Raw genomic sequence first — 19,812 nt, forward strand, 5'->3', positions numbered from 1 at the left:
ATTACATTTAAATTTGAAATTTCCAAACATGATTTTTAAGGATACAAGAGAAATTGAGTTTTGGGCAAAAATGATTCATGTAAACCAAAAATTCCACAAAGTAATTTTATTTTCAAAATAATTTAAATTTAAGCCTAAAGCAACCTTACTAACTATGGTAAAAAAAAGAAAATTCTAAGTCCGTGTGGACTTTTGGGTGACAGATGCATTATATTGGTATGAGGATTTTTTTTTTCAAATACATTATTTTTGCTCAAAAAACTAAGAGAAAGTTTTAATTTTTATATAAAATATTTCACATTTTATTTTTAAAAATAAAAATTTGAATTTTATGATAAAAAGAGGTTATTTGATTAAAAGGGATGAAATGATTTCTAATTTTCAAATATAACTTTCTATTTTTTTAACCTAAAAAATAGACAATATTTTATTTTTTAGGTTCGAAAGTGGGGGATATTATATTTATAAATTTTGGATATTTTATTTTTTTAATCAATTAATTTAGAAAATAGTCGATTAATACCGTGAGGTATTGCATTTTTGTTGAATTTATTGAGGTGGCAATTGATGAAAACATTTTTGTACGGGAAGTAAATGGAAGAATTTCCAAAATTTAATTTAATTTAATTAATTGAGTATAATTTTGAGCTGGGCCAAGGGATTCCCAAAATAGCTGGGGTACGGTCGGGCCCAAACTCGAAGGGGAGCATGGGGGCGAATTAGAATCACCCAGGGAGGGTACCCAACACTGTACACCTTTCAAAAATAGCCACGTGGCAAACGAAAGCGCGTAGGCTCAGACACAAACATGACCTTAAAATTAGAAACTAGGCTTAGCTCCCTTCTAAGGTCTCACATTACTCTCTCTCTCTCTCTCTCTCTCTGTCTCTCTCTCTCTCTGGCGGCTCTCTCCTCCTCTCCTTCCCTCTCTCTACAAATCCCCAATTATCATCTCTCTCTGCGTCTCTGCAAATTCACAGAGAGAGATAAGCAGAGCTCAACCGCCATGGTCGCGGCCACCAAGGACTCGACAGCTCCGTCTCAGCCCTCGGCAGCGCCTCCAGAGGAGGACGCGTTAAAGAGGAATACCGATTGCGTTTATTTCTTGGCGTCGCCTCTCACCTGCAAGAAGGTTTGCTTTCTCTTTGCCTTTTTTTCTTTCTTTCCCTTTTTTGGTTTTCAGGGTTTTAGGGTTTTCATCGAGGTGTTTGGAATTGGGGATCTCGCAATTAGGGTTTGGATCTCGTTAGGGTTTTGAGTGAGCGTTAGGGATTGTGCGTTTTGTGGGGGTTTTGGATGTGTTGAGTGCTGTTGCGGGGTTTATTAGGGTGGATTTGGTTGATCTGTGTACGTAAATCGACTGCTGTTTTGATGCGTCTGAGGAGTAAATGCGGGTCGGGTTTGGTTGATTGATCTGATTAGGAAATTTCAGAAGCTAATGTCACCATGAAAATCAGTCGATCTTTTATTGGAAAGGACGGATTTTCGAGGGATGGGTTATGGCGGTACTGTTGGCGGTAATGGATTTTTGAAATATTTCATGAATCTGGGTCCGAATGGGTGTCGGAGATAGTAGGTTCTTTTTCCCTTATAAGCTAGATTGGGAATCTATTTCAAATTGGGTTGGCCTTGCCGCCCTGACGATGGATAACAAAATGCTGCTTGGTAGACCACAACAGAATGGTTTTGGGGGCAATGCTCTTTGTGATCTTTCACCTAAGTTTGCTCTTTTGGGCAATGTTATGTTTCCCCTTTAGGCCTGGCTCAAAGGGTAAATGGATGGGGAGGGTTTGTGGGAGGTTCCTGGTTCAAGTCCCAGTGAGGACAAAAGTTTACCTATCAAAAAAAATAGTTTGCTCTTTTGGGCAATGCCGTTGGTAATTGATCATGCAAGATTGTTTCCCTTCCCATACAACTGAATGGTTTTGGCGGGCAATGCTTTTTGTAACCAATCATCTAAATTTGGTTTGGATACAGCAACTGGATGCTTTTGGGGGGCAGTGTCTTTTCGTGACTTTTGGTTGCTATTGAATTTGTGACTAGTTTTTGATCTGGAGTTATCAATTCTAGAAGAAAGTTTATTAGATATGTGACCTCCAAAGTCAATGGATGAATTGGACTACGAGTTAGAATTGTTAATTTAGTGCCCCTTTGGATATACTTACCGTTCTTTGTTTTTAAAATAAAAAACTTCTTTATAAAAGGAGAAGGTTTTGTACAAAAAATATCGATTTACTTTATCTATTTAAAATTATTTTCTAAAAATATGGATTTACTTTAAGTATTTAAAATTACTTTAGAAGTTTTAAAATTTGAGGTGATAAAATTTTTTCAATGCCTCAATTTTTTTAAACAGTTTTTAGAACTATTGCTTTTTCAGTGTAAGCCTCTAATAGTTCTTGTATCTTATATAAAAGTTATTACTATTTTCTTATTTTAAAAGTAGAAAACAAGAAGTGTATCCAAACAGACACTTAAGTGTTTGATTTTGCTTATGGTGTTCTTTCAGTGCATTTGGTATAAAACATGTCTAAATGATTGTATATATTCTTGCAAGCATTTTTAGTTATGTTTCATTAACTTTTACCAAATCATATTTAATGAAGATGAAAACAAGTTTCTTTAAAATTTTAAAAACTTGAATAAATTTGTTTGTTGCTTATATATATCATTGGTGATTTATCTAATGCTTCTTGATTTTACCCTTGTTATCAGGGAAGTGAATGTGAGTATCGCCATAGTGAACATGCCCGGATGAACCCTAGGGATTGCTGGTTCTGGTTGAATGGTAATTGCTTGAATCCAAAGTGTTCGTTCCGGCATCCGGTAAGCATCCTCTTGTCTTGCTGGAACTATGAATGTCTGTTTTATATTAGATCTGTCTGTGAAATTCTCTAAATATGAAGCAAAGATGATGGAAATTGAAAATAGCATGTCTTAATTTATATTTTCATATTGTTCTAATTTGTTGTCTTAGAATTTTTTATTATTAAATGCCTTTCTTCTCTTTTCAGCCTCTTGATGGCTTGTTGGGAACCCAAGCTACAACTCCTTCAGGATCTTCTATTCCTACATCTCAGTCCGTGGCACCACCTGCACCTCATGTTCCTGCACCTCATGTTCCTGCACCTCATGTTCCTGCTCCTCATGTTCCTGCATCTCATGTTCCTGCACCTCATGTTCCTGCATCTCATGTTCCTGCACCTCATGTTCCTGCACCTCATGTTCCTTATAGCTCTTCGGGTAAACAATCAGTCCCCTGCATTTTCTTCCAGAAGGGACTGTGCTTAAAAGGTGACAGATGTGCCTTTTTGCACGGACCAAATCCTACTGGTAACAAAATCCCACAAGCGCCAGCAGCTACTCCTGGCACTGAGCCTCCGTCTCTTAAGAAGGTGTTTGGTGGCCTTGAAAAGTGTACTCAAGAGCAGAGGGTTCTGCAGCCAAACTTCTCAAAGTCGTTTGAAGTGCCTCGTCCAGCAAAACCAGCTACAAAAACTGAAACTGCTCCACCAAAACACGCAGTTAGCATTGACAAAACTGCAGTGCCACCTGCAGGCTTGCGTGATGAGCTACCTAGGTACAAAGCAACTGATGTGCCTCCTGCCAGCAATGGAAACAGTGCGAATAGGTCCAATCGGATGCATCAGTCTGATGTATCAGATGATCACAGTTTTCAGAATGGTGGTAAGGATGTTGATGAGTTTTATAGAGAGTCCTCTCCTGGTTTTGATGTCCTTGTTGATGATGATCTCAGAGATTCTGATTACTATCATGATGAAGATCAGTTTGGAGGTGATGGAAGGAATTTGAATTCTATGAATGAATTTGACATTGGCCGATCTTCTGATTACAATTCAATGGCTGATATGGACCGAGAAATGTTCCGTGATCCACATGGCTATGACTCCTATGAGCACATGCATGGGCAGTATCCTTGGGATCATCGCAGGTCTTCATCAGAGAGGATGCTAGTGGGGGCAGCTCCTCTGGAAAGGAGGGGTTACCGTAAATCTGAGAGCCCTGATCAAATCAATGAATCAGATTTGCGACATCGCTTATCAAAGCACAGGAGAGTTAATGGTTTAAGATCAGTTGTTAGTCATGACTATGACCTAGACAATCATGCTGAAGAGAGGAGTCATCGTGGTCCGTCTCGAAGGGATTCACACCATGTACCTACACATGAGAGCTCCCTTAGCAGTCGCCTTCGGGGCAGAATAAAGCTTCCCAGGAGATCTTCTCCTGTCAATGGTAGTGACTTGCGTGTTGAAAAGGATCTGGACAGGGGAAGGAACTGGGGCAGATTGTCACCTGGAAGGCAACAAATTTCCTCCCAGCAGGGAAGGCTTCGAGACAGAATAAGAGGAAGGGTTCAAGAGGATTCCATTACTGATGCAAGAAATTCTTGGAACCAGCGCATCAGAAGGGATATAGTGGATGATGGCGTTGCTGATTTTGCTGGTCCAAAGAGCCTTGCAGAGCTGAAAGTTGTGAAGAATACGGAGAGCAAGGAGCAGCGAATGAAGGTTCAACAATCATTGTCCCTTGGAAGGCAGAGAAACTTAAAGATAGAGGGTCAGCAACAATCTGAAGATGACCTATCGTTTGAAGGGCCGAAGCCTCTTAGTGTGATTCTGAAGAGAAAAAGGGGAGCTGAAACAGCAGTTTCTGGGAGTGGAATGGTGCATGGAAATAAAGAAGAAAATGATCCAGAAGGCAAGGATGGTTTCATGAGCAGCTCCAAGACTACAGAAGTTGATGTAGTTGGAAGTGTAGAAGATGGTTTGATCCTAACAGAAAAAGATCAAGCAGCTGATAATGAGTCTTCTCAAGTGCCCAGCATGAATGAGCTTGAAACTGAAGATGGGGTGATTGGTGATGGAGTAACAGAAGATCAAGATCATGAGCTTGAAGGCTTTGATCAAAGGGATGGAGATGGAGATGGAGACGGAGAGTATGAATATGAGCAGGGTGACGAGGCAGAGTATAATTTAGAAGAGGGTGAAAATGTGGACCCTGAAGAGGAATACATGGATGATGAAGATGGGGATGACTTTGCTAAGAAGATTGGGGTCATGTTCTCGTAAATTGAGAGAGAGAAGCAAATACAGGAGTGACTGCTCTCCTTGCTATGATCCTGCCTTGTGTGGAGGAACTCCTAAGCTTTTATTTAGGTTGGTTGATTCTGAATTGGCATTGTGGCTGCTACATTTTCTTGGTAGAAGTAGGGATGTTAAGCTTTTTCCTTTGTATTAATTGAAGCCCTTTTTCCATGTATCTAAACTGATTGAATGGTAAAATTTTCTTTATGCCTCAGGCATTTTGCCATGTCCCGCTCCAGTTGAAATTTGGTTGCAAGGCCCATGACTGTAACAGTTAGAAAGTTAATAAGAAAGTTTGAAATTCTCTTCTTCAGTTGTTGCTCTAAACAGTTTCTTTGCTTCAACTTTCTACCAGATTTGCCAAATTCTCCAAATTCTTCCTATTTGTATTGGAGATTTATTTATCTCTTTGTTAATTGTTAATGGGGGGGTGGGGGGGGGGGGGTCTATGAGCATCTCTCCTCTTGTAAGATTTTGGAGAAGACAGTAGCTAGTGTGAACAAACTAAAACATACCTCAATGCCCACCCATCATCTTGGTTAAGTTCCATATGCGTTCCTTCCTCTTGTACAAGCCAAGATTCTACTATTACAGGGAAGGGAATAATTCATATATTTATCCTACTCCTAACATATTGAAGTGTTTCTTTATGTACAAATTTTCTTTATATACAAATTATAACGGTTAATTTTACTCACATTCACTAAGATTTAAGCTAAATACATTTAGTTATCATTAGGTTTAAAATTTCATCAAATACCTCATTTATTTCAAAGAAAAGGAAGGTAAGTAAAAATAATAAATAAAATTTTAAACTAATGATGATTATATATTTAACCAAAACCTTAGGAAAGGTGAGTTAAGTTAAACTCAAATAATAATAATAGTAATAACAATAATAGTAGTAATAAAAATGTCTACCAAAAATTGGGGTGCCATCCAAACACATAAGAGGTTTACCATGCACAATAAATACTCCTTGAACCATCAATCAAGCTAAAAAGGAAATTTCAAGCACAATTATTTAAAATATAAGATTGAGGATTCATATTTAAAGAAAATAAATAAATAAATGGAAGTAGTCCATAATTTTTATCTAGTTTATTAATGCTAAACCCAATTTCTTAAATCATAATTTTAGATTAATTAAATTTATTCAATTAATAGTTTTGATGACTCTCAAATGCTCCTTTCACAAATAATCCAATCACAAGTATAATTTATAGACTAATACATCTTGATAATGTTGTTGAATGTACTTCCCAAACAATCATTAACTATTGTATGTTAGTAAAGATAAGATATGGAACATCTTGTAGCTCACACTCACACCTAGAATGACTTGGTAGATTCCCTTATCAAACACTTCTTATTAATTATTCAAACCTTACAAATGAATATACATTACCTACTTTTGTTTATGAACATGCTATTATGTATGTTGCGGTTTTAATTTACATTTGAACTATTCTTTATGATGAATACTGCATTTTACAACTTGTACTTGGTAAACAATAAAATATTTTCCACTTATGAATTTTTAGTTGTACATTTTATGTGCCAATTGCACCCATACAAAGCAGTAAAACGATTTTTGAATAAGACTTGAGATTTATGTGGAACTTGATTTTTTATCTGTCATAAAATATCTTGAAACCTTAACAAGTGAAGTTTTTAGGGCATGCTTTGAAAATTGTCGTTTCTCTATCATTCATTTACAAAATTTTGCAAACCAATTATCACATGTATTTGCTAATTTAAAAAAAAGAGTCGCATATCTTTGCTACAAATATAGTACAAACTTGTGTTTTTACCAAAATGCTTTTATGCACACATATGAACTAAAAACCCAAATCCTCAAATAAAATGTGTCATCATAAAGTAGCTCAAGTGGAAACCATTGAAACCCATAGGAAAATATTGGCTTCCTTAGAATTCAATTCTGAAATTGACTTAATAGTACTCCACTAAAGAGAGTTAGTTGCACTCTAGTATCTTATGCAATTACAATAAGGCAAATGTTAGGCCTGTAACCTACTATCCACTACAAGGTAATGTTTGCAAACCTTCAAAAAAACTAGTGTTTGTAATCTAACAAGGTAGTGTCATCAACCTATAAAGATTACCTTTCCAATCACTGGGTTCCAAATCCTCTTATTATGTAATCAATTGACATATTCTACTTCCAAGTAGCATATGTCAATTTTCACTAAAGGAATTGTGTTGGTAGATTGGAACGTTGGTCACGTCCATCAGCTCCCCTTGTGTTTGAATGTTATAAGCGCTTGGGTGAATGCACTATAAGGTTAGGGCATGTGCCTTTCCGGATAGCAATTGCTTTTAAGAGAGTCAATAGCGCCTGAGGTCCTACAAGTTGTTATGGCCATAATCCTCCTAATTACATGTCTTTGGACACACTCTTTCAATCCCATAAGATATCATGGTGCCTCTATTGAGAATACTGTTAACATAGAGCTTTTAAAAATATGACATGATGTAATAAACTTTTGAATTTTATTATTTATTAATAAATTTCAAGTTCATTTTTATTTATGCTATTTCCATGCATTATACTTTGTAAGCCTTCTAACTTACACCTCTTGTATTGTATGTGATTTGGGTGTATTAGGAGTTGCATAGAAGATCCAAGTCACGAATTCCTTGAAAGTGGATGACTTGTTCACCACTAGTTCATGAGCCTAGACAACCCATTAGAGGTTGTAGTACACTACTTCCTAATTGGAGGGATAACTGGTCTTGGTCATTAGGATGAGTTTCCCATGGTGAATACACTAATATGTATGGTTACATATTGGATATGACCTACAATGAGTCGTGACATAAGTCTATCAAGTTGTTATGACTTCACTAAGTCGCTTCATTGTGTTGTCTCTCAACCTTGAGAGAATATCGAACTTGTGCTAAAGTTAGTGGTGACTTTGACCTACAAGTGAGATCATAAGTTGATCATATATTCCTTATTGATTAGGTCAATGTTGATGAAAGCTAGTAGCAATAGGTATTTTCAATAGAGGTACTATGATATCTTATAGGATTGAGACAAAGTATCCTCTTGAGTGATCCTAAGAAAGTGCATTCATGTAAACTATGACCATTATAGCTCCTTAAGTGGATATTGACATAACTTCTTGGAGAGTTAAGATATGTCAATTGAACACACAATAGAATGATTTGTAACTTAAGGATAGTAAATGTAGTCTTGAGAGGCTGATAACCTTTACTTTGTTAGACTACGAACACTAGTTCATGGAAAGACTGAACGCAATGGATATTAAGTCACTGATTTGAGCACTTGGTGTCTAGTTGTTATTTACATATGGTACTAGAGTGCAGTTAATTCTTTATCATAGGATGTTAAATTAACTTCAAAATTAGATTGTGAGGAAGCTAGTATTGTTTTATGGGTCCTAGTGGTCCTTGTTCGAACTCATATACCTTGTTAACACGGTTTATGAGGGTTGGATTGACTCTTGGTTCACTTTTACACATAATGGAATTTTAATAATTATGTAAGATTATATAAGGGTTAGTGAAAAAATTCTTTGGATTGAACTAATCGATTAATTAGAAGGCCTTATAGGGTTAATTAATCAATTAGGACCCATTTCAGGCTAGATTAAGTAACCCAAGCCCTTGGTGGACTCAAGTTACTTAAACCTAGTTAGAGAACCCTATAAATATCTCCTTAGGGGTTAAGGTTTTAAGGTTAGTTATCTTTCACCACCTAGAAAGAAGAGAGAGACCTAGCCTCCACTTTCCCTAACTTTACCATCGATTGAGTGCCAAGTGCAAGGTTGAGTCATCATGACGAAAAATTATGGCTTTATGAGTAGATTCTTCTCAAATGGAATTGATTTGGGAACATCCAAATCAAAGGTGAGCATGCTAATCTCAATATTTAAATCCTATTTTTGTTTTTATATGCATATTTCCTCTATGCTTAGGATTTAGAGAAAGCCCGAGAAGATTTGCATATGCCTAACTTGATCTAGGTATAGAGAATGGAGAGATCTAGGATTCATTACAAATACCTATTGCTACCAACCTCTATCAATATTAATCAAATCTATAAGAATATATTACCACCTTAGGGTCTCACCTATAAGTCAAAACTTCACGATTGACTTCAACACAAACTCGATATTCTCTCAAGGTTGAGAGTCTATGTAGTATAGTAGCTTGGTGAATCATAACAACTACATCATGACTTACTGTAGGTCCTATCTAACGTGTAACCATATAAACTAGTGCACTCACCACAAAAATCTCATCTTAACAGCCAAGACAAGCCATCCATCCAATTAGGAAGTAGTGTACTATAGTCTCTAATGGATTGCCAAAATCTATGGACTGATTGTGAACTACTTATCATTTTGTAAGGAAATCATGACTTGAATCTTTTGTATAACTCCTAATGCACCAAAGTCATGTACAATGCAAGTGATATAGACATGAATACTTATATAACTAATTAATGCATAAGAGATGATAAAAAGAATAAAAACCATAGACAAATAAATTTATTAATGAATCTAACATGTGTTACATCATATCATACTTTTCAAGGCTCTATCCCAACATTTTCATTAATAAGATTTGATCTAGGAACATGCAAATCACATGTATAACACTATTTTCTCTAGATATAAATTTTAATGTATACTATGCTTCCACTCGTTAGATTTAAAGAGCTCTAAAAACAATTTGCATATACTTTAACTAAAGAGGAAAATGGAGATATCTAGGTATTCCTACATTAATAATCTCAAAAAACCTAGATATGCGTTTCATGGATGTTGTTAAGACATATTTATGTGGATTTATATATAATGACATATATATGAAAAATTTAGAAGAATTTAAATTGTTTGAAACAAATAATGCAAAACCTCATAACATGTACTTAATCTTGCTACAACCATACTTGTATAGATCGAAGTAATCCAAACACATGTGGTATAATTCCTTAGTGAATACTTATTAAACGAAGGGTATGCTATATATATCCATGCATTTTTATAAATAAATAAGAAATCAAATTTAAAATTATTATAATATATATTGATGACTTAAATCTTGGGACTCTTAAAGAGCTCACAAAAACAACAATTTATTTGAAAAATGATTTTGAGATGAAAAATCTTGGAAAAACAAAATTGTTTCAAATTATAGATCAAACATTTTTCAAATGAAATTTTAGTACATAAATCAACATACATTGAGAAAATTCTAAAATGCTTTTACATGGTCAAAGCATTGTTGGGAATTCTAGATTCCTTAATTCCTTGGCCTTAGATCTTGTAGGGTGCATGCATTCTATCCTAAGTGTCTCTAGATCTAAAGTAGTGAAAAGCTATGACTTTATAAACCAAAAAAAAAAAAAAATACTATATCTAAAGCTCAAACCTATAATCTTGATGTTCCTAGATCGAATTCCATCCAACGAAGATGTCGTGGTCATTATAGAACTTGTCTACTCAATGATCTTCTACCCAATCTCTTCCTTCATGGATGCTAGGCATGGGAGAATGTTAGAATTATCTTTTTCCTTGATGCTAGCTAGTGTTCCTTGTTAGGATGGACCCTTAAAATCATGACATGATGTAGAAAATTCAGAATTCATTATTCATTTAATGATATTTCAGATTTACTTTTATCTATTTTATTCCATGTTTTATACTCTGAGCATTCTGGCCTAGTATCTCTTTCTTACAAGTAGATGGATTTTTCACAGTCAATTTGTGGACTTAAGCAATCCATTTGAGGTTGTAGTGCACCACCTCCTAATTAGAAGGATGACTAGTCTTGACAATTGGGACAAGCTTCTTATGCTGGTGCACTAGTGTGTGTAGTTATACATTGGACAAAACTTATGGTGAGTCATGATATAAGGTTATCGAATGGTCATGACTTCACCAAGTTGTTATACTATACTGTCTCTCAACCTTGAGAGAATATTATGTTTGTATAGAAGTTGATAGTGGCTTTGACCTACGAGTGAGATTGTAAGTTGATCTATATTCTTTGTGGATTGGGTTACTACTGATGGAAACTAGTAGCAACAAGTATTCTTAATGGAGACATTATGATATCTCATGGACTTTGAGACAATGAGTTCCCTTGGGTGATCTTAAAGACATGTAATCATAAAATCTATGGACTTGCAGTAATTCTTTTAGTGGAATTTGATGTATGCACTTAGGGACCTAGAGTATGCCATTTGATGACATACTTGGAGGATCTGTAACTCAAGGATGATAGAGGTAATCTTGAGAGGTTAATAGTTTTCACCTTGTTAAATTAAGGACTTCAGTTCATGTGGAGACTATATACAGTGGATAGTAGGTCATAGACCCAAACACTTGGTGTCTCATTGTAACACACATAGGGTATTGTAGTATAATTGACTTTCTATAGTGAGGTGTTGAATCAACTTTAAATTTTGACTATGAAGGAGCCAGAATTGTCCTATGGGTCCTAATGGTCCTTTCTCGAGCTTATATTCCTTGATGGCACAATTTTCATGCACCTTAACAATCTAAAGCTTGGAAATGGAGTAATCCAAAATTCTTCAATATTCATCTCTTTGGAATTTTAGAAATCTAAACTAGAAAACTGAAACCCTAACCCCTAAATAGGTTTATGTAAGCTTCTTTGTGAGCTTAAGTGACTTGAACCTAAATTAGGCTTGATTCACGTAATCCAACCCATTTGGGTTCTAATTAATTAATTTGCCTTAATGGGTTCCAATTAATTAATTAGTTTATCCCAAAAAGGCCATTCATAAAATCCAATGCAATCTCGTGTTTTTACTAAAATGCCTTTATGCACACTTATGAATTATATAACCAAAATACCCTCAAAGCATGTGCAACTATGAACTAGGAGCTTGAGCGATGACCAATAGAACCTATAAGAAAATACTAACTCCCTTAAAATCCAATTCTGAAGTTGACTTAACACTCTGTTAGCCCAAGGGTTCTCTTAATCGAGTTTTGATGATAACAAACCATGGTTAAATGACTAATTGGTTTAATGGTTAAGAATATCAGACATAAACTCAAAAATTCATCAAAGGACTAAATGGATACAAGATCAAGACGTTTGAAAGAGTTGTGATCATAAGAAACTAATGTAAGATGAATGCATGAGTGCACTTAGGATTTTTATATCGTTTCATGCAACTTAGAAAACTCGGTTTATTCTTTAAAACTTTGATTTCATTAAAACCCGAGTTTTAACAAATGTACCTTAGGCTAAATTGTTTTCAAATTGGCATAATAATTCATTTAAAAACCTTGCCTAAGTGTTAGAAAAGAAAGGAATTGAAAAAGATAGGTTTTCGGGGCCAAAAGACTCAACCGGTCAAGGTTATGGCCAACCGGCTCAACTGGTTGGGGAACTGGTCGACCGGTTGCCCTTGTCCGGTCGAGGACCGGTCGAGGGATGCACAAAATTTTCTCTCTCTCCCAGAAGCCTTCTCTCACTGGTCGAGGTGATTCTATTCCCGGTCGAGGCAACGGTAACTTGTCAAGCATTAAATGCTCCAACGGCTAGTGAACCTGTCGACCCCTAACTCGATCGGTCGAGGTTACCTTTTGCTGTTTTTGGCTCCCAAGCTTAGAAACCTATAAATTGAGAGCTTCACTTTATTTATTAACAAGAGAACACTTGCAATCAATTGTCTATCTACATGTTCTTGACCAAAAAGCTCTCATTTCTTTCTTAGTGCATTAAATCATCACTTGCATATCCTTTAGTGTACTCTTGTGTGTCATCCTAGCTTTGTCTTGTATTTGAGCTATCCTTAAGCTAGGTTGAGGGATTCATTCTTGTAAAAACCGAGTGTTAAAGCCTTCAAGTGGTTTGAATCTTGAAGAGATTGTGTAAGAGCCCATTGGAGTTGGAATCCAAGTGTAAGAAGATTGGAAGCTTGGTTGAAGCTTCAAGTTAGTGGAACCTTCACTCGGTTAGGAGATTGAGGAGAGTGGACGTAGGCAAAAAAGTGCCGAACCACTATAAAACCCGAGTTTGAATTCTCTAACTCTATTTCTTTATTTTTTTTATATTGTGCTTGAACTTGTTGTGATTGAAAAGAATTTAAAAAACCCAATTCACCCCTCCCCCTCTTTTGGGTGTTTTTCTTAATTAAGCATAGCCTTTATTTTCTCATACTCCACTAAAGAGAGTCAATTGTATTATATTATCCTATGAAATTACAATGAGACAGTTCGGGTCTATGACCTACTATTCATTGTATGTAGATTCCTAATGAACTAGTGTCTATAATCTAACAAGATAATGCTGTTAACTAATTAATATTACCTCTTCAATCCTTAAGTTACATATACTCTTATTATGTAATCAATTGACATACTTTAACTCTAAGGAGTATATGTTAAATTTTACTAAATGAATTATTGTGACCATATATTTCATGATCACATGTCCTTTGGATCACCTAAGTGGACACATTGTCTCAATCCCATGAGATATCAGGGTGCCTCTATTGATAATATCTGTTGTTACCAACTTCCATCAATAGTGATCCAATTCATAGGAATATATGACCACTTTAGGGTCTTACCCATAGGTTAAAGCCTCCTATTAATTTCAATACAAACTCAATATCCTCTTAAGGTTGAGAGTCCGTGAAACATAGGAGCTTGGTGAATCATGACTATCTGATAGTCTTACGTCATGATTCACCGTAAGTCATGTCCAATGTGCAATCATACATGCTAGTGCACTCACCATAGGAACCCTATCTCGATGATCAAGACAAGTCATCCTTCTAATTAGGAGGTAGTGCACCATAATTTCTATTAGATTTCCAAATCCATGAATCGATTGTGAATAACTTATCATCTTACAAGGAGTGCATGATTTATATCTCCTATGCAACTCCTAATACACCTAAGTCATGTACAATGTAAGTGATATGAGTCTGAATGTTCAAGTCAATATTAATGCATAAATAAGATAACAAATGGACAATGAATTCTAACTTTGTTACATCATGTCTTGCTTTTAGGGGTTCAATCCCAACAAACACATCCTTTAGTCTTTTCAACAATTTTCTGGTCACTTAAAGTAAAAAATACTCATTTTATCCTTACGAAAATGACAAAAATCCACTTGGTCATGAAGTACCATACTTAGTGCTATTGGTGAACTTATATATTTTGTTAATTGTACATATTCAAATATTGTTTTATCTATTGGAAATATATAGTTTGCATCAATCCAAAGACATTGGAATTGTATGGAACACATACTGCTATCTTTGCAGAGCAATTGATAAGAATCTACTTTATTCAAGAAAATCAAAGCTACAATTGCTTAAATATGTAAATGCATGATACTTTTCAGACCTCCACAAAGCTTGAACATAATGTGGTCAGTTGTAATAATACTATTACTGTAACGACCCGCATCCAATCGTGTAAATATTGTCCATTATGGGCTCAAGGAGGCCTTCATGACTTTAAAATGGGTTTATAAGGTTAAGAAGAGCTCATACTTATATAGTGCCATGAATTTTTTTCCTTATCTGATGTGAGATATCATAAGAACTCCTTTTATGTAGACACTACGTCAATGTTGTGTTCTATGGAATTACGGGGTAAAATGGACAGACATTCTTCATGAGGCCAAACAAACCCCCATACAAGAATCGAGGATCGACTTTGATATCATTTATAACGACTCGTACCCAACTGTGTGGATATTGTCTGCTTTGGGTCCAAAGGGGCTCTCATGGCTTTAAAACACATCTACATAGTTAAGAAGATTTGCAATGACCCATTCCCAACCATATAGATACTGTTTGCTCTAGGCATAAGGGGTCCTCGCGGCTTTTAAATGTGTCTATAAGGTTAAGAAGAGCACATACTTATATGGTGCAAGGAACTTTATCCCCTATTCAATATAGGATATCACAATTACTTCATAGAAATCTATCAAGTAAACAAATGCCGGTTACATTTTCAGATCATTCAAAAGTACTTACAATTCATAAAGAAAGTGATGAATGTATATGGTTAAGATTTATGATCCAACATATTTAGAAATCATGGACTTTTCTCGATCAAATATATGAAGGTATTGTCACATGCATTACGCAGATAAAAATAGAGTTCTATTAAAGGAGATTGGATCAAACATATTTTAACAAAGTTATTTTATTATACACATTAACTTAAGAAGAATGATGAAATTGATGTTCAACAAATATATTCAAGTGATTATAACCTAACAAATTAATTCGCAAAGGCTTTGCTAAGCTCAATATTTAGGAAATTAATGTATAATATTGAAATACATTGATTCAATGATTTTTCTTATTAAACTTTTGTAGCATACTTATATCAATATGAGAGAAAGTATACTTATAAGGAGATGTGTTAAAGATGTTGACATGCTACACCTTTTTTTTTTTTTTTTCAAGATTTGTCCTGTTAAGTTTTTCTAGCAAGATTTTTAATGATACTGTTGAGCTGTAAATAGAATAGGAGAATTATTTTCTTATTATGTTAATTTCCTATTTCTGTAAATAGATAGTTTTATGCTTTAGGAATAAGTTAGTTTCCTATTATGTCTCTTGTTTCCTATTTCTTCTCTTGTAATCTCCTATATAAATTGTGTATAGTCAATCTTATAGACATAACTTTTTATTTTTCATCCCATATGTCTTGTCATGGTATCAGAGCTGTAGGTTTTTAAGACCTGGGCATCATTTTGGCATTCATCGCCATTTTTCTAGCCTTCATAGCTGGATTTGTTTTTTATTTACAAACCTATTGGAACTTGTTCAATAGTGAAGAAATGAAGAAGCTGAGAAGCTTGTTAGGATCCCTTAACAAACCTACTGGAACTTGTTCTTTGGCTCTTTTAGGTACACTTTCACTCTCTTTTTGCATAAATGCCTCACACTAGGTTTATCATGACTCTTGGATAATAGACTTCGGTGCCACAGACCATATGACCTCCAAATCTCAATTTTTCCATACCTATGTCCCTAGCCCAAGGAACAAGAAAATTGCAGTGGCCAATGACTCTTTAGCTACTGTTGCAGGTTTCAGAGACATATACATCACACCTACCCTTATTCTTAAAAATGTTCTCCATGTACCAAAAAATATCGGCCAACCTTGTTTCCATTCAAAAACTTACCCATGATCTTAAATGTTATGCTATTTTTTTCTTTTCTTATTGTGTTTTTCAAGAATAGGGCTCGGGGAAGAGGATTGGACTTGCTAAGGAAATGAGCGGCCTTTACCACCTTGAATCATCTTAGAAAACTAGTAATAATTTGTCGTTGTCTTTTCTCAGTTCCTCAAATAAAGATACCATTTGGTTGTATCACCTACGTCTAGGTCATCCATCTTTTAGGTTTTAAAGGTTATGTTTCCTCATTTGTTCCAAGGATTAGATATTTTTGAGTTTCATTGCGAAACTTGTTAATTGGCAAAACATACTCGTGTATATTTTCCTATTAGCAATAAAAGAAGTTCTCATCCTTTTCATTTGATTCATAGTGACATATGGGATCCTTCGACTATACCTAATGTTTTTGGGGCTCGTTGGTTTGTATCCTTAATTGATGACTGCACTCGGGTTACATGGATCTTTCTTCTTAAACAAAAATCTAATGTTAGCATTGTTATACCTAATTTCCACTCAACGGTTCAAAACCAATTTGGGGTTAAAATAAAAAGCTTTAGGACAGACAATGCTAGAGATTACTTCAACCAGATTTTGTCACCCTATTTTCAATCATAGGGCATTCTCCATGACTCATCATGTGTTAACACACCCCAACAAAATGGGGTAGCCGAGAGGAAAAATGGGCATTTACTTAACATAATCCGAGCCTTACTCTTTCAAGGGAATGTTCCTAAGTCCTATTGGAGGGAAGCTATTCTTACTGCCACATACATGATAAATAGAATTCTCTCACGAGTCTTAGACAACAAAAGCCCCGTAAAGATACTTAAGAGTTTCTATCCACACTTTAGAACTCAAATAGGCTTACTGCTAGGGTATTTGGGTGCACTACATTTATTCATGTCCACAGCCAACATAGAGACAAGTTAGACCCCCGAGCCATAAAATGTGTCTTCTTTGGCTACTCATCCACTTAAAAAGGATACAAGTGTTACAATCCCTTAACCAAAATTTTTTACGTCTCTGCAGATGTCACCTTCACAAAAAATAAACATTTTTTCCCCAAGTCTTCTCTTTAGGGGAAGATTTCAATAATAGAAGATAATCCTTATGAGTCATTTGAACCTCTTGATCTTCCTTATGTCTCAACCCATGGTGATGAAGAACCTGAGTCATCCAAGTCAATCACACCTGAGTTACCCAATTTTACCACTGAACCTATGTCATCCCTGTTCCAACCAGTGTCACTCGCAATTTTCCACAATTTTCTAAGGTGTATTAAAGAGAAAAGGCCATTCCAGAACAAAAGTAGGTCCAAGAATCCAACTCAGACCCTGGGAATGAAATCACGGTAAGATCAGACCCACCTTTACATACACAACTTGGTGAAATTTCCATTGACTCAACAGACAACCTAGACCTAAACCTTTCTATTGTTGTCAGAAAAAGCACTAGAGAATGCACTAACCGACCACTCTATCCACTATCACACTATGTGTCTCTTAAACACCTATCACCAACCCACAAGAATTTTATTATGAGTCTAAACACCACCATCAACCCTAACACTGTTGCTGAGGCATTGACAAAAAGGGAATGGAATGATGCTATGAGAGAAAAGATGAATGCATTAAAAAAGAATAAAACATGAGAGATTGTTGAAAGACCAAAAGGGAAAAACATTGTTGATTGCAAGTGGATTTTCACACTGAAATATAAGGCTGATGGATTTCTTGAGAGACATAAAACAAGATTGGTAGCCAAATGGTACACTTAAACTTATGGAGTTGATTATCAGGAGACTTTTGCTCAAGTTGCAAAAATGAATACTGTAAGAATCCTACTGTCACTGGCTGCCCACTACAATTGACAACTTCTACAGTATGATGCTAAGAATGCATTTCTTCATGGTGATTTAGATGAAGAGATTTACTTGAACATCCCACCGGGATTTGAGGGAAACACATGTGAGAAAATAAAGGTTATGCTTAAATGAGAAAAACACCCAAGAGGGGTGAATTGGGTTTTTCAAAAACTTTTTCAACATAACAAAAATTTGAGCACAATATAATAAAAAATAAAGAGATAGAGTTAGAGAATTCAAACTTGGATTTTATAGTGGTTCGACACTTCCTTGCCTACGTCTACTATCCTCAATCTCCTAATTGAGTGAGGGTTCCACTAGCTTGAAGCTTCAACCAAGCTTCCAATCCTTTACACTTTGATTCCAGTTCCAATGAACTCTTACACAATCTCTTCAAAATTCAAACCTCTTTAAGGCTTTAACACTCAAGTTTTACAAGAAAGAATCCCTCAACCTAGCTCAAAGATAGCTAAAAAACAAAATGAAGTTAGGATGACTCACAAGGGTGCACTAAAAGATATGCAAGTAATGATTTAATGCACTAAGAAAGAAATGAGAGCTTTTAGGCCAAGAACAGGTAGGTAGACAATTGATTGCAAGTGTTCTCTATGTCATAAATGAAGTGAAGCTCTCAATTTATAGGTTTCTAAGCTCGGGAGCCAAGAAAAGCAAAAGACAACCTCAACTGGTCGAGTTGGGGGTCAACCGGTTCACTAGCAATTGGAGCATTTAATGCTTTGGCAAGTTATCGTTGTCTTGATCGAACCTCGACCAGAGGTTGATCGAGAAGAGAAAGCTACTGGATGAGAGAGAGTGTTTTTGGCACTCTTCGACCATACCTCGACTGGACAAGGGCAACCGGTTGACCAGTTCCCTAATCGGTTGAGCCGGTTGGCCAGAGCCTTGACCGGTTCAGCTTTTTGGCCCCGAAAACCTATCTTTTTCAATTCATTTCTTTTCTAACACTTAGGCAAGGTCTTTAGGTAAATTAATATGCAAATTTCAAAACGTTTGTTTTAAGGTACATTTGATAAAACTCGGGTTTTAATGAAATTGAAATTTTAAAGAACAAACCGAGTTTTCAAAGATGCATGAAAAGGTATGAAAAACCTAAGTGCACCCATGCATTCATCTTATATTTGTTTTCTATGATCAAAAGTCTTCCAAAGTCACAATCTTGTAGCCATTTGGTCATTTGATGAATTTTCGAGTTTATACCTGAGATTCTTTACCATTCAAACCAATTAGTCACTTAACCATGGTTTGTTATCATGAAAACCTGATTAGGAGAACCCTTGGGCTAACAACAGGTAACAAGGTGTACAAGCTAAAAAATACCCTTTATGGGCTAAAACAATCTCCTAGGGCTTGGTTTGGGAGATTTGCAAAAGTCATGAAAGAGTCTGAATACAAACAAAACTAAGGTGACCACACTTTCTTCATTAAGCACTCGGTTGTAGGGGGAGTAACTACTCTTTTAGTCTATGTTGACGACATCATAGTGATTGGAAATGATGAGAGAGAAAAGCATGAAGTGAAGTAGAGATTAATAATAAAGTTTAAGATAAAGGAACTAGGAAAATTGAAGTACTTCCTCGGTATTGAGGTGACATATTCCACACAAGGGATCTTCATCTCTTAACAAAAGTATGT

At 35.6% G+C, this 19,812-nt stretch overlaps 1 protein-coding gene across 1 annotated transcript; it reads left to right on the forward strand.

The window, feature by feature from the left end:
- The first annotated feature begins 835 nt into the window (after nt 1–835).
- Nucleotides 836–5,418, forward strand: LOC104880250 (zinc finger CCCH domain-containing protein 17). Its single transcript, XM_010656412.3, has 3 exons — nt 836–1,132; nt 2,716–2,826; nt 3,015–5,418. The coding sequence occupies exons 1-3, from the start codon at nt 1,007–1,009 to the stop codon at nt 5,088–5,090; spliced, it is 2,313 nt and encodes a 770-aa protein (XP_010654714.1). The 5' UTR covers nt 836–1,006; the 3' UTR covers nt 5,091–5,418.
- The last annotated feature ends 14,394 nt before the right edge of the window (nt 5,419–19,812 follow it).

This window comes from Vitis vinifera, chromosome 1 (genome assembly GCF_030704535.1).
Source record: "Vitis vinifera cultivar Pinot Noir 40024 chromosome 1, ASM3070453v1".
NCBI lineage: Eukaryota > Viridiplantae > Streptophyta > Magnoliopsida > Vitales > Vitaceae > Vitis > Vitis vinifera.

Coding starts and splice junctions, on each gene's coding strand:
- LOC104880250 (XM_010656412.3), top strand. CDS start 1,007: ATGGTCGCGGCCACCAAGGACTCGACAGCTCCGTCTCAGCCCTCGGCA. Junction 1,133..2,715: donor CGCCTCTCACCTGCAAGAAG/GTTTGCTTTCTC, acceptor CCTTGTTATCAG/GGAAGTGAATGTGAGTATCG. Junction 2,827..3,014: donor AGTGTTCGTTCCGGCATCCG/GTAAGCATCCTC, acceptor TTCTCTTTTCAG/CCTCTTGATGGCTTGTTGGG.